We start from the raw sequence: 15,414 nt of genomic DNA on the forward strand, positions 1-15,414 counted from the left end.
GAGGTAATAAGATTGGTTGATTTAAATTTTACAACCCTAGTAAAATGTTTATGATTTTTATTTAAAAATCAGCATTATATCTTCCTTTTTATAAATAATTTAAATATTATTTTGATTGAATTGCCAATTTTATTATATCAACTATATTATAAAATTTGAAAATATTTTTATACTGAAAAATAAACCCATATTTATATAATATATTATAAGGCTGATTTATCTAAGGCTAGGATATATGAATCCTTAAATATTTTGCTCTATAATATCAATTGAGATCCTATACTACCCAATTGTTTGAAAATTGTAACAAAATTTTTAAAAAAAATTATATTAAAAATAGAAATGGTTAGGTGTTTGCGCTGTAAAGTTTTTTATAAAATTCGATATGTATAATACATTACAATATACTTAAATATATATCTTATTTAAAATCGGAATATTTTGGAAACGAGCCTTTAAAAAAATATATAGATTATATCATAACATTTACATAAATTTAAATACCTTGTGATTCATTTTCTTTTTTGATCTAAATATATTTTTTTAATTATAAATAAAACAAATTATAACCAATAATTATATAAACAGGGCCGTAACCACAGAAAGTATTTGGGAGCGCAACTCCTCTAAAAAAAGTTTACTCCCTCTCCTTCAAGAAAATTTTGCAAAATTGAGTTTTGTACCATTTAATTAATTTTAAAATGTTTAAATATTACATAAATTATCCTTTATATTACTAATTCATTCATTTATTACTAGTGATGTACACATTTCTTACGAACGAATTCGTTCGTTGTTAATTATCAAAAATCGTCATGTTCTTATCTTATCTAGCACGTTGGTCATAGACCTGCCCAAAATAAGCGAACGTGAATTTTATGAAGGCCCACCCTTCATAAAACTATGCCGATTTTTTTTTCAAGGACACCAACAAACCTTGTACCCAGTTGTAATTTAACAAAAATGAGTGGAACTTACCCTTTCAGATTTTGTAATAGTGAGATTTAGTAATGAGTATTATAAAAGAAAATATAAATTTAGTAATCATTATCTATTTTTTGAATCCATAGAATAACCACATCAATAATATAGAATGAATTAAGAATATATAGTAGTTTCCATTTCATCGTTAATTTTAATTTATTGAGTCCCCGCATTCGTACTGGATAGTAGCCATATCTTTAACTTTTGCTAACGGTTGATGCTGATGTTTTATAAAAGGTGGTTCCAAAAAATAAGCAAACGGGATTCAATGCATAAACTAGGGATAGTGAGAGTCATTAACCTAACATCAAATCCATTACAATATTAGGATGCTTTTTTCCCTCATTCATGCTGACTATTTACTATTTCTCTAATCCTTGGATAACTTATGCCGGCTAGCTTTAGTACAAGAGGTCCTAAAAATAGTTCCTAACGGAATCGAACATCCTTTAGTTCACTTGATTTTCAACTCATTAATTCCCACTATCAAAACGGCTAATAATTTCCATTCAAACAAGTTTTCTTTTTAGTCTCACACTGTTATATAACATTACCCATTACTTCATGTAGGTTCACAGGTTTTTATAAAATTTATGCAAAAAGGTGCACATTGGCTACGTATTATCTTTAGCCAAATATTTTTTTAGCGAAGAAAGATTGATACAGGTGTGTGGAAGAAATTAATATTTTTTTAAGAACTTCTTTTCTATGCATTTTAAAAAGTTATTAAAATTTGGACATTTTTGTCCGAAAGTATTTTGGTTTAGCGTTTTTTTGTACTAAATACTATATTCAGCTACATATGACCAGGACACTTCTAACCGCTACCGGTGTAAAATAGACGATTTAAACTGATTTTTCTTGAACAGAATTTTATTTTATATGTAATATTTCTATCCTATTTTAAATTAAAATATGAGACTCGATGTCTCTGGCTCAGCTTCTACATGAGCGGGAGAGGTAGGAACAGTTTGCATCCTATTTTTTTAAGGAGGTAAGCTGCTCTAATGGGGGTAGGATAAATTTTTTGTGGAGTTATCTATTAAATTTTGAGATGAAATAGGACAAAATTTATTGCTGTAAAAATTAATACTTTTATTATAGTATTATAATGCAATTCATCGACCAAATCTATATATTGCAAACAATCATACACATTGTTTTCCAAATAAACTATCCTTTTAAATGTAATTTAAAAGATTTAGATATTTTAGAAAGCTCATAATGCCATAATAATTAATTCATTGTAAAAATGGAGGTTTTAATTGAATTAATTATCTAAAAAATAAATTCTTTATATTCACAAAATATCGATAGTTGGTAGTAGAGATAAATTAATTTAAGTTATCCTTTATAAATTCTTGGAAAAGAGTATCAATAAATAAATAGGTAAAAATAATGACAATTTTTAGAGGGGTAGGCAAAGGTTTTTGAAGGGGGTTTCAGCGTCTACATGACAGGATTTTCACTGGATGCAAACCCTCTTCAAAAACCTTTGCCTAACCCCCTTAAAAAATTTCTAACGGATTTATTTTTTAGATAATAAATAAAATTAAATCCTCCATTATTTACAATGAATTTATGATTATAACTTTATGAGCTTGCTGCAATATCTATCTTTTAAATGTAATTTAAAAGGATAGCAGAAAGTTTTATTTGGAAAACAATATGTATAATTGTTTGCAATAAATAGATTTAACCAATGAATTGTATTATAATAGTTCTATTATAAAAGTATTAATTTTTACAGCAATAAATTTTGTCCTATTTCATCTCAAAATTCAATAGATAATCCCCGAAAAAATTTATCCTACCCCCATTAAAGCCGCCTTTCTCTACCCCCTCAAAAAAATAGGATGTAAACTGTTCATACCCCTCCCGCTCATGTAGACGCTGGGGGGTTTGCATCCAGTGAAAATCCTGTCATGTAGACGCTGCTCTGGCTGTAGTTTTCACACTTTTATAATTTAGTGGAGGTAGCATAAAAAGTAACAAGTAGATTTGTGGCATCTTTATAAAATGTGATACTAAAATAAGATGGATTGGGAGTGAAATTAAAACTATTACAAAATATTTTTCTACCATCAATCGCAAAAGGTTTAGCTATTTTTTAGTAAATTAATACTAATACAAAGTGCGCTTTACTTAGAAATAGAAAAATCAAATGTCGATTCCATGCATACGTCATTGGTAAGTGTCTCGTTTTTTCTATTATCTTTTTTAAATATATTTACAGAGTTGTAAAAAAATGTTTTTTTTACATGGATCTAGATAAATCGTTTAATACGTATCTAGATGAATATACATTTTAGCAAGTATTTAGATATAGATACAATTTTTATTAAACTTCTTAATTTAGGATTCTCTCGTCATGTTCAAAATTCATTTACAAAAAAAAAGGAACTTGTTTAAATTGGCAAACGCGTTTCCTCAAATCTATAAGTATATCTTGAAGCATTTACTGTAGATAAATGCCTAAACAGCACCAAGTTAGCTAATAAAATAGTTTATAAAAATATGACATTTTCATGATAAGCAAGAGTCTTCGTATTTAAAACGGAATTCGCTATGCTAAAAATGCGTTCGACAGGAGCTTAAAATGGTATTGCCTTGTTGTATTTGATAAATAAGGGTTTATTTCAGGAAATCTATTGGAAATATCAATGTTTTAGTTTGGAAAAATTTCGATAAACAATACCTTTTTTTAATTTTCCACCACTATTCTAATTTCTAACCTGGCATGATCAAATTAAAAAAGCTGGGCTTTTCTACTATATTAAATTGCTCTAATTTTTGTTATCAAATTTTATAAGCAACTTTCATATGTGATTGTAAGACATTGTATGCATACTTTTTTAGAACATATATATTTAGTTGCCTAAATCTATCAACTCTTAATACTATAATTTGCCGTATATTTATTTATTACTTCTAACATAGCATAAAATATTATAAAATTATAATTTATAAAGGTTGAAGTAAAAATTTTGATCTTTTTTACAACATTTTTATTTATATAAGTGGCGTAACTGACCATCGTGTTGTGTTAATAAACAAATTGAAATAGCATAAACTTCTTTTTTTTTAAAAAAATGAATTTTATAACACATTGGCATAAATATTACCAAATTCATATTCTAATTTGTTAATTCAAGAATCCATTTTTAAACATGACAAATCAGGTGTATAAGCATGATAAAAAAAATAACAGAAAGAGTGGGTTCATAATGCCCTTTATCTGACATAAGTTTTTATTACAGCCCTGTATACAAATAATATATTTAAGTCTTAAAGATTGCTGAACATATTTATCAACAGTATAATTTTCATCATAATTTGGTTTAACCTTATATTTAACTCAATCGACCCCTTTAAATTGTTAAAATTTTCTGGAATTATTTAGATACGATAGGTAAAAAAAATGAGAAATGTTTATTTTAGCTCGCTAACACACCTGGTTCTCGAGCTACAGGTCAAAAATAGAAAAATAGGGACATTTGTATCTGAAATTTTTCTAAAATACTTATATCATTGTTGTATCTGTTAATATGTAATTGAAAGATATGGACGTTTTTCAATATATTTTTTCGATAAGAAATATTATTGCTTTTTAAATCACGTGATTCTTTTGTTTATGAAAAAAGATTTATGAAGAGAATATTATTATGATTGCGTTTGTTTTGACAATAAAGAAAATATATAATTGGGAATTTATGATGATTATTTAATGTTTCGATTATATATATATATATAATAATTATAGATGTAAAATTCCCGGGAAAATTGGTTCAGGGGAAATTTCCCCGGGAAAGGGAAAAGGGAAAATTGGGGAAAAAATGGGAAATAACGGAAAATTAAAAAATAACCACAAAATATACTTTAAACCTTTCAATTTTTTTTATGGAATAACTTTATTAAATTTGGGGAACTAAGGGAAAATAATATAATTAAACAATAAAGACAAAAATAAATACACTATAAACATCATTTTTTGAATAACTTTATTAATTACAAAAAGCATGTATCAGAAATTACATTTAAAATTCTTGGGATGCTAATGAAATAGCATCAATATCTTCATGGGATGAAATTGAAATATCATCATTATCACTTGATATTGATAAATCGGAATCTGAACTCTTTTGATGATATCCCGAACTTGATGTATTTGTATGATCCTTTAAATGTATGTTATGCCTTATTGATATTAATTTTTCGACTCTTTCATTCTTTATTCTATTTCTCGTTTTTGAATAAATTTTTCCAAATGCTGACCAGACTCTTTCTGACGAGGCACTTGAGGGTGGTATCGAAAGACATCTTACTGTCACTTGACAAAGGGGTTGATTTGTACACAACCCTTTCCATCATATGAGTGGTGTGGTATGGATTGAGCTCTCTCATATGCCAGCTCCTTTATAGAAACCTTGTTTTGAACAATATTCTGCTAAATTACCCATAATTTTTCCAATATCGCAATTAATTTGGCCTGAAATAATATTTATTATATTTAAAGCTGCTGTTAATTCACGGTCTGTTAATTTCACACGATAATATCGAGGATCCAGAAGATTTGTTGCATAATGATATTCTCGGCAACAAAATTTCTTTCGTTTTTTAATATGCATCTTAACACTTTTCAAATCATTTTCATTAAAAATAAAAGTTGATGAATTGAGTTTATTTTTTATGTCCCAAAATATTTCTTGAACGTCAGATAATACCGCTGAATCCGATTCTACAAATATATTTTTCTTATAAATAAATTCCAAAAAGGTCAGTACAGACTCTAATTTATCCCAGTATCCTTCTTCGTCTAATATAATAAGCCTTCTTTGTTTGTTTGTAAATAAACTAGAAATTGCAATTTCTTGCAAAACTTCCTTATTTTTCACAACACTTTGCAACATTATAACAACCCCCCCCCCCATCTTGTCGGACTTGGAATTTTTAAGGAAGATTTATATCCTTTCAATATTTGCCTTTCTTTAAAAGTTGCTAATAAAATACCATGAAATTTTATATATTTAATTATTTGCTTGGTTTTTTTGATGATCTTTTCAATAAAAGGTATTTGGCATAAATCTTTAATAAGCAGATTAAACCCATGTGCGGCACATCCAAAGCATTCAATATAATTATCTGCCTTAACAAGACTCCAGGCCTTTTTCATATTCTTTGCATTATCAGTTACTAGTGAGATAAATTTTTGACAACCAATTTCTTCTATTACCTTGATCAACTCAGATGCGATATATTCACCAGTGTGAGCACTGGAACATATGTCAATGGATTTTAAAAAAATTGGTTCTGGAGCAGAACTCTCCGCGAATATTTGTCCAGCCATCGCTTATGAGAGTAAAATCTTTAAATTATTGAATTATAATATTTTTCACTTTAATGTATTCAAAATCTAGTAATGTTTTACTAATTGCATGTCTAGAAGGAATTTTATAGGCTGGACGCATTAATTTTAAAAAAGTGATGAAATATTTATTTTCAACTAAATTAAAAGGGCAATTTGACATAAAAATAGCCAATGCCAAAGCACCGTCAAGTTGTGTTTGATTTTGTTCGGTTATAGTGTCGAAAAAATTTTTAATTTTAGATGTGCCAGCATTAAAATTATTGGTATTTTCTTTAAAAGTATTTAGAATGGTTTTATTTATGTTTTTTTGGGATATAATTTTATTAGGATTATTGGAATCTGGTAAACATACTACAACATCCTCTTCAGCAGAATTATTATTATCACGATCAACTTCATTAAATTGTAAACTGTTAATATACCCTTGACATTTTTTGATATGCTGAGACATCTTTGTTGAATTTGGGAAATTATATGTTAATTGACAATATTTGCATATTGATATATAACCTTTCTTGTTATTAGCTCTATCTTTAATAAAATGTTTCCAGATATTGGAAGATTTCCGAGGCATCTATAAAATATTGCAATCATATTAATTTAAATTAAACATCAATAAATCATTATACCAGTTATATAGTATGATTAAAATATATTAAACATCATAAATCATTATATCAGTTATATAGTATGATTAACATATAATGATACTTATAGTGAGCACAAATTGAGCGTTGCAACTCTCCGTTTTAAAAGCTAATATGGTAAAGTGCAGCTTGGATTTTTTTACGGCAAACGTTAATAAAAAAGCAAACTGGTTAGATTTTTTCTATGCTTTTTAATTTTACGCTAAAATTTAAAAATGGATACAAATTGTAGGTATAATTTATTTCATATATTAATTGATATTATATTATTTAGAATATATTAATTGATATTTATATAATTTTAGAAATGATTATTTATATAATTTTGGAATTTATATTTATATAATTTTTGGATACATATTATAATTTTAGAAGGGATGATAAGGTTACTAAAAAATTTTGTACCATACTGGAAACTCAACAAATGGTCTGGAGCCAGCAGCGTCCAGACCATAAGAATTCTATATTAGTATTAGATGGTTTATTAACCAGTAGTTTAAGGTAAATATATATAAATAATGATAAATTATATTTTTAATAGCTTGGGGATGGAATTTCCATTGCATGATACAACTGTAGCATGCATAAAGAAGAAGTTGCAAAACTTTAAAGACCAAGATAATTGTGCAAGGTTTGAGGAGCTTCTGGCTCTAAACTCTCATACAGATGGTATGATTACATTAAATTCATGGAGCCAACAATAGAGGATAGTTTTAGTCCTAAAGAAATTATACCAAAGGAAGGCAAGTGGGTTAAAATTAAATGCATTGTTGGATATATTGACTCTTTTGGAAAGGGTGCCTTGAGAGCCAGTAAAATATATATTTATCTATAAATTTAACATTATAGAATGTTTCTCTATAAAATATAAATCAAACAAATATTTTTTCAAAAATGAAGTATCTCCATTGTATTATACTTTAATGGAAAATTGAATTGTGGCCTCCAAATTCAACAGATATACCTGCAAATCAAACCTCATTATTTAATGAAATTATATCTATGAAAATTGATTTGTTTTTTTTGTAATTCTATTTATTTTATATATAATAAAATTATATTATTCCATATTCTAGTGTCCATTTTTGAAAAATATAATTAAAATTATTTTATTAAATAAGACATTTAATATTCTTATTATGGTGTACATTTTCATAATTAAAGATTGAAAAATGTAATTAAAATTATTTTGTAAAATATATATAAATAAGCAACTATTCAAAATTTATTTAGCAATTATTAGATAGATTTAATCAAATTATATCATAAATTTGAAATTTGATTAGCAATATTTTTAAATCTATTTATTTTTATATCTAGTGTCTTGAAAAAAATATAAAATATATAAATATGCAGACTATTCAATTATTTCACATTTTTATTAAAATATATAGATTATTATAAATATATAAATTAAGGTAGGATAAACAAAGAAACATTTATATACATATGTTTTGCATCCAAGGCCACAAAAAAATTTGAAAACCCTGATTGAATCATAAATTCTTAGGAAATCTAAATAAACAAATATAATTAAACTTCCTTATTTTACCTTAAGGTAAGAAATAAACTCTTTTTGTTTAAGAAATTATAAAAAAAACTTTAATAAAAAACATACTGCTTTCAATCTAAACAAAGATGCGTTACATTAACAAACATACTGCAAACGCTCAATTTGTGCGCACTATTATATATCAAATCTAAATATATCATTAATTATTAATAATTCTATAATATATCACATTAATATTATGTATGAGAATATAATGTGAAACATTTTACCTTTATTTTTGTACTTTTAAAAATATAGATTTGAAAAATTGCACTCAATGAATAAAAAAAATAAGTTTAAAGACTCACGAGGAAAATAAAAATTATTTATAAATTAAATTATAAATCATAATTATTGAAATAAAATATTATATTATAAAATATAAATCATAATTTTTGCAAATAAATAATATATTTATATTAAGGGAAAATTCGGGAAATTTCCCGGGAAAATATGAATGTTCCCGGGGAATATTCCCGTTATTTCCCGGGAAATTTCCCTACCTTTACATCTCTAATAATAATCATAAAAACTATTTATAGTAAAAATAAGTATAATAAATTAGTTTTATTAAAGTAACAAGTGATTGCAAAAAATAACTTTAACTAGTTATATTTTTTGGAATGTAACTAATTACTTTTTAAAATATTCATATATATATTATAAATATATTAAAATAATTAATTTTAAATCTGTTATAATATATTAATTTTAAATTCTTATGAATTAAATTTTGATTAGATATCTGATTCTATATAATGGGCCTTTTTTATATAATAGTTAATAATAGTGCTGAGGAACGCCATTCGTTACCTTCATCTAAAGGTAATGAGTAACGGTAACGCGTTTCTTTTTTTTGAGTAACGGTAACGCAAAACGTTACTTTATATTTTTTCTTAAAAAATATTAATAAAAAGAAAAACATATTTTATTGTATTATAAAATTACTTTTATCTATTTATTAATTCTTAATATTAATAATTTAAGCCGAGTTTTAATTCATATTAACCACATCCAACATTTTTTTTTAAATTCTAGTTGCTAAATTATCAGTCGAAATTAATATTCAATCAAAATTTAAAATTTATTTTAAAAGAATATTATGTCCATAGTACTTACTTCTTCAGATGAAGAAGATTTAACACTTCCCTGGCCCCAATTTGAATTATATTTTAAACCAATTAAGAAAATTAATGGTACCAAGTCTACACTTTGTAAATGCAAATTATGTCACAACGCAAATATTTCAACGTCAATGTCAAGTAGCTCTAACTTAAAAAAACATTTGAAGGTAAAGAATGAATTAATATATAATTATTTTAAACATATAAAAACTTAATGAAATGATTTTAAAAAAATTTATTTAATTTTCATTATAGATTTTATTATTAATACTATATATATATAGCATCTTATTATTTAACCATGTATTCGATAGCTACGGTTCTTTCAATTTTAGAGAGCGAAGAAAATATGCATTTGGGAACACACTCCCACTATAACCATTATAATATCAAAACTTAAAAAAATGGCTTTAAATAATTTTAAGTTTTGTAAGCCACTTATTGATTCAATCCTGGAAGCGGTAGATAAAAGGTATACAGTTCAAATATTGCTTATAATTTATAATTTGACTATCATATTTTCAATAGATTCAAACACATTTATAATGATGAATATATACTATCGGCAATAATTCACCCACTATTTAAATTGGATTGGCCCTGGATAAAATTAGAGGTCAATAAAGGAAGAATGCTGGAACTTCAGTTTGAGAAAAGATATTGATAAAGAAAGAACAGGCTTGATTCCTTTATCCAACATAGAATATTTTCAAATAAAGATAATTATTTTTTGATGAGGAAATGAATGAAGATCTCTGTGAAGATAATCTTTCAAGCTTTTTTCAAAATAAAGATTCCTAAAATATTTTTAATAAATTCCCCGAATTGAAATTTTTGTTTATTAAATATAACACCACTTTCCCATCCTCTGCGCCAATTGAACGTGTGTTTAGCACGGCGAAAGCTGTGTTGAGTACTAAGCGCTCATGTTTATCTGATCAAAATTTTGAAAATCAATTGTTGTTAAAATAAAAAATTGTTACATAAAGATGTTATCTTATAATATATTATTTTTGTATAATTTTAATCATATTATAATTATATATGAAAATTTTATTATAAAAAGATCTTATCTTATATGTTCTTTTTGTATAGTTTTATTTTTTTATATATTGTCGGTGCATTATATATAATATTTAATTTTTTTAAGTAACAAGTAGCCCGTTACTTTTTTGAAAAGTAGGTAACGCGCGTTCCTTTTGTAAAATGGTAACGAGCAACGGTTACGAGTTCAAATGTAACGAGTAACTAACGCGTTTCTTTTTTGTAGTAACGTTTACAGCACTAGTTAATAATGATAAATGAATCAAATATATAGAATCATAGAGCCTGAATTTTGCAAGGGGAAGGGGGGGGAAGAACTATTAAGTGGGTTTTTGTTCCATAAATTTTATTGGTAGATAGACCTTTAGCTAGCTTATATTCTTATAAAAAATAAATTTGGTTTTTCACTTTTTCTATAAATTTTGAATTAGTCTTTATTTAAAAAAATTTTTATTTATTTTTCATTCAGATTCTTGTTTGTAGTGTGATATATTGAATATATTTTGTGGAGAGAGTGGGGTAGTGGTATGTATAGATAGCTTAAAATTATATTTACAAGAACAGACAAATTTCTGAAGGGAAGATTTCCCCTGGATACACCTGTGTACGAATTTAATATGAATTCTGATTCTGACTCATCATTTAGGATGCCATTCAAATGATTCAGAATGACAAATAAAAATTCATCTTTTCTAAAAGAATTACCAAAACAACAGAATTAAATATTAGTGGTTAAACAGCTCGATTTTGGTCAATTTTAAAAAGGGCCCGATTAAGGTTTTAGCCAAAGTAATAGCCTGATGAATTCGCTAATAGATGACAAAAAGATTTGGACCTCTATTTGACAAATCTCGAGGCATACACAATATTATTTTGGCTAGATCTTATTCGTGCCACTTTTAAAAGTCGACCCAAATCGTGCCGTTTATCAGCACTACTCCTATGCCTTCCAAAAAAGGTATATTTCAGCATCTAGTATATCTATAGCCAAGCTATGGATACACATCTTTATTAGAATATTTTCACATAATATGTCTTAATGCATGTAACAAGATTTTTGTTTATCTAAATATTATATAGAATTTTCTATTAAATTAAACTTAATAATTAAAATTAACTTTGACTACCTTCCCATTGAATGATGATATTATTGTTATACATTATACTTAGTAGCAACATAAGATGCTAATAAGATCTTTTTATATTATTAATTGTAAGAAAGTATATAACATTACCATATGAAAATGCCAACCTTTGTGGAATTAAAATAAACTGAGCCATCATCTGAACTAATTAAAAAGAAATTAAATTATTACTTCTTATTAAATATAATGTTGTCCTCATACCAAGAACGTTTTTTCACTCTATGGGAGGCTACTTTTTGAAGAGAAACAAGTGCATCCTTTAGACAGAAATTTTTAAAATAGTTTATTATTAAAGGTAAATTAAAATTTACTAGCCCAAATTTTTATAAAAAAAAATAATTTAATTTCAGCGTAAATACATTTTATTCTCCATATTTTCTTTTAGTGTAATTTTATTTTTATATAAATAAATAGTAAATTTTTTAAAAATTTTGTATATTTTCTTTTAAATACTATTGATTAAGATGTATAAATCATAATTTTTTTTATATTATATAAATAAAAGTGATGCATTATATAGATGATTTATAAAGTAAGTAACTAGTTATTTTTGAAATATAACTGTAGTACCTAGTTATATTTCAAAATATGTAACTAATTTTAACTAGTTACCTTTTTATGAATGTAACCAAGTTAAGTTTAAAAAGTAGCTTTTAACAACACTATAATATATCATAAAATAGATAAAAAAAATCTCTAAAGTTCTATTAAAAGAAAAAAGTTAACTATATTTTTAATCAATAAGGGGAGTTGGTTCTCGAGAATAATTTTGCCTTTCTCTTCCAATTACCAAAAATTGAAACTCTTGCATAAAATAGATGGTGCTTTCCATTATGGTTAATTGTTGCTAACTTACCAATAACAGAATATTTTCACTTTTTATAATAAAATATTTAGAAAGGGGTATCATTTGCATATGGTTTTATATTTTTAGGCCTAACCCAAATTTATTTTTAAAAATAATTTTTGGCATGTCCAACTTTTTAAATATATTTTATTTATTTTTAATTTTAATTTTAATAGATAATAATTTTTCTTCTCAACGTATATTATTAAAAGAGAATATTAAAATATAATTAACATTTTATATCTATATAAAAATATAAAAATATAAAATTAAAAGAAGAGAAATTAAAAAATATAATAATAATATATTTAGGTATGGTCGGTGGGGTTTAATGACCCAGGTATATATATACAATTGGATCGACAAATTTCGATTGATATTCTTTGTCATAAGTAGAAGCCTTCTTTTGGATCACCTGTGATTAAACATAACCTTTGCCCTAATGTTTTATATAATTTTAAGACTTGGGGTCTAAATGATTCACAGATGTCTGAGACTACTGGAACAAACAAAAGATTATTAAGGTGGCTATATTTATTTGTTTTTGTATTTTCAGCTTTAGTAATGGAGTTGACAGAAAAAGATCTGGCAAAAGGATCTACACATGTATAATCCCAAGCAAGGGGTATACCTTGGCTCCAACGGACTAGCATCATTCCATCAGGTCTGGTTTGATTAACACGGCTGAGGCCAGGGTTCCAGCATAGAAGGAATATTTGTTGATTTCAAGTTGTGCTTTAAATTAGTGATCTGCATCGGGCCTAATTTTTCAAGCCCAGCCTGGCCCAAAATTTTTTTTAAAAGGTTTTGCCGCCCCGCCCAAACCCAAAATTTTTTTAAAAAAACTTTGCCGGCCCAACCCTAACCCAAAATTTTTTTAAAAAAATTTACCAACCCGGTCCGGCCCGAATTTATTTAAATATAGAAATTAAATTTTATAATTAATCAAAATAAAAGACATATGTTATATGTTGTTTAGTTTCAATAAATAAAATCAAATATTTTTATTTTACATAAAAAATTCAATATATAATTGATAAATTTAGATATATTTTAAAAAAATTCCAAGGTTCAACCCAACCCGATTAAAAAAAATTTTTTAAATATTAGGCCCAGCCTAAACCCGATTTTAAATAAAATAGGCCTGAGCTCAGCCCAAAGGCCGAGCCAAACTTTGCAGATTTCTAATTTAAATATTTGATTAAGCCTAGGCATTTTTTTTAAAAAAAATAGGCCTAGCCCATGTATTTTTATAAAAAAATTGACCTGGCTTTATATAAAAAAGATTAAAGTGTGATCTGGACCCTGTTAAAAATTTTAGAGGTATAAAAATCTATATTTTTTGCACCTTTGAGGCTCTATATCTCAAGAACAAGGTGCTAGCAAGCTAAAATAAATGGCTTTTATTTCTTATAGATGAAATATTCTAGCAATTTGTAACAATTATAAAAGGAGTCAGCTGAAAATGGGGCTCCTTTGATTGATTTGACATGGAATGGTCCATACATGAAATAGGATTTTTAAATAATTTGTTAAAACAGTTATGTAAAAATTATATTACAATTTTAAAATAATGTAAAAATATATTAGATTTATAATTTAATATCTCATATATCTAAATATAGTTTTGATTTAAATATAATATAATTATTGAAAATAATTATCATAAAATAATTACCTGTTTTTTATTTAATAATTCTACTCTTTTTTTTATTATTAATGTCTCATTTATCCTGTTTTTAATTTCCTATTCTAAAAATATTATAAGCTATAAAAATTTAACTACCTCTTTAGACGGAGGATTTTCTCTTTTGTTTCTCAACCAGGCTATATAAAATATTTTTTAATATAATAAATCATAATTACATTCCCATTCAATGTCTAGCTCAACTGGACTATATTCATCCTTATTATTAAGAGGTTCAAAATACCTTCTTTTCTTTCCATTAACTATATTTCATTATTTTATTTATTAACATAAAAACCTTCCTTTTCATAAAAGACATTTCCTTTGACATCTGTTCCCTTTAATATAGCATTTTTATTTTGATAAAATGAATCAAATTTGCTTCTTATAAGTTTATTAAATGCTTTCAAAAACATGTACTTATATCTTATCTAGCACGTTAGTTATAGACCTGCCCAAATTGACCAAAAATATTATGAAGTCTAACCCTTCATAAAATTATGCCGATTTTTTTCTCAAGGATACCAATAAACCTTGTACCCAGTTGTATTTTAACAAAAATGAGTAAAGCTTACCCTTTCCGATGTAATAGTGAGATTTAGTAATGAGTATTATAAAAAAAATATAAATTTAGTAATCTTATCTATTTATAAATTCATAGAATAAACATATCAATAATATGATTTAAGAATATCTGAATCCATATGTTAGAGGTGTAAGATATAATCGAATGTGTATGTATAAAAACATGTATTATTATTTATTTAAAATATATTGCAAATACGATAAAATAAGTGTGAGGGTTTCTATTTGACATCTATAAGTTATTTCTTTTTTTGAATCCTAAAAAGTCATATAAACCTCGACTTTTTTTAATATTTTTTTTCCTTATCTTTTTAATGTATTCAATTTGAACTCTTAGGGACATGTTCGATTTTTTCCAGTACGACGGATTGAACATGGAATGGATTATTGATTATCATCAACGTTGGATATAAAGAACTAGTTTTATTGAT

General features: G+C 25.7%; 1 protein-coding gene across 2 annotated transcripts; it reads right to left on the reverse strand.

The window, feature by feature from the left end:
• Positions 1 to 106: 106 nt before the first annotated feature.
• LOC135928368 (NADH dehydrogenase [ubiquinone] 1 alpha subcomplex assembly factor 2-like) lies at positions 107 to 14,840 on the reverse strand. 2 transcript variants are annotated; one of them, XM_065464823.1, is made up of 6 exons: positions 14,697 to 14,840; positions 14,578 to 14,661; positions 14,498 to 14,538; positions 14,390 to 14,458; positions 505 to 529; positions 107 to 453 (listed from the first exon to the last, which is right to left on the reverse strand). In XM_065464823.1, the coding sequence occupies exons 1-6, from the start codon at positions 14,812 to 14,814 to the stop codon at positions 422 to 424; spliced, it is 369 nt and encodes a 122-aa protein (XP_065320895.1). In that variant the 5' UTR covers positions 14,815 to 14,840; the 3' UTR covers positions 107 to 421. The 2 variants fall into 2 exon arrangements, with proteins under 2 accessions (XP_065320895.1, XP_065320896.1); XM_065464824.1 differs by having other exon boundaries at positions 14,578 to 14,650; positions 14,697 to 14,819.
• Between the last annotated feature and the right edge of the window lie 574 nt (positions 14,841 to 15,414).

The sequence above is a fragment of the Gordionus sp. m RMFG-2023 genome, chromosome 4, assembly GCF_954871325.1.
Source record: "Gordionus sp. m RMFG-2023 chromosome 4, tfGorSpeb1-WG-v2, whole genome shotgun sequence".
NCBI classification, from domain to species: Eukaryota; Metazoa; Nematomorpha; class Gordioida; order Chordodea; family Parachordodidae; genus Gordionus; species Gordionus sp. m RMFG-2023.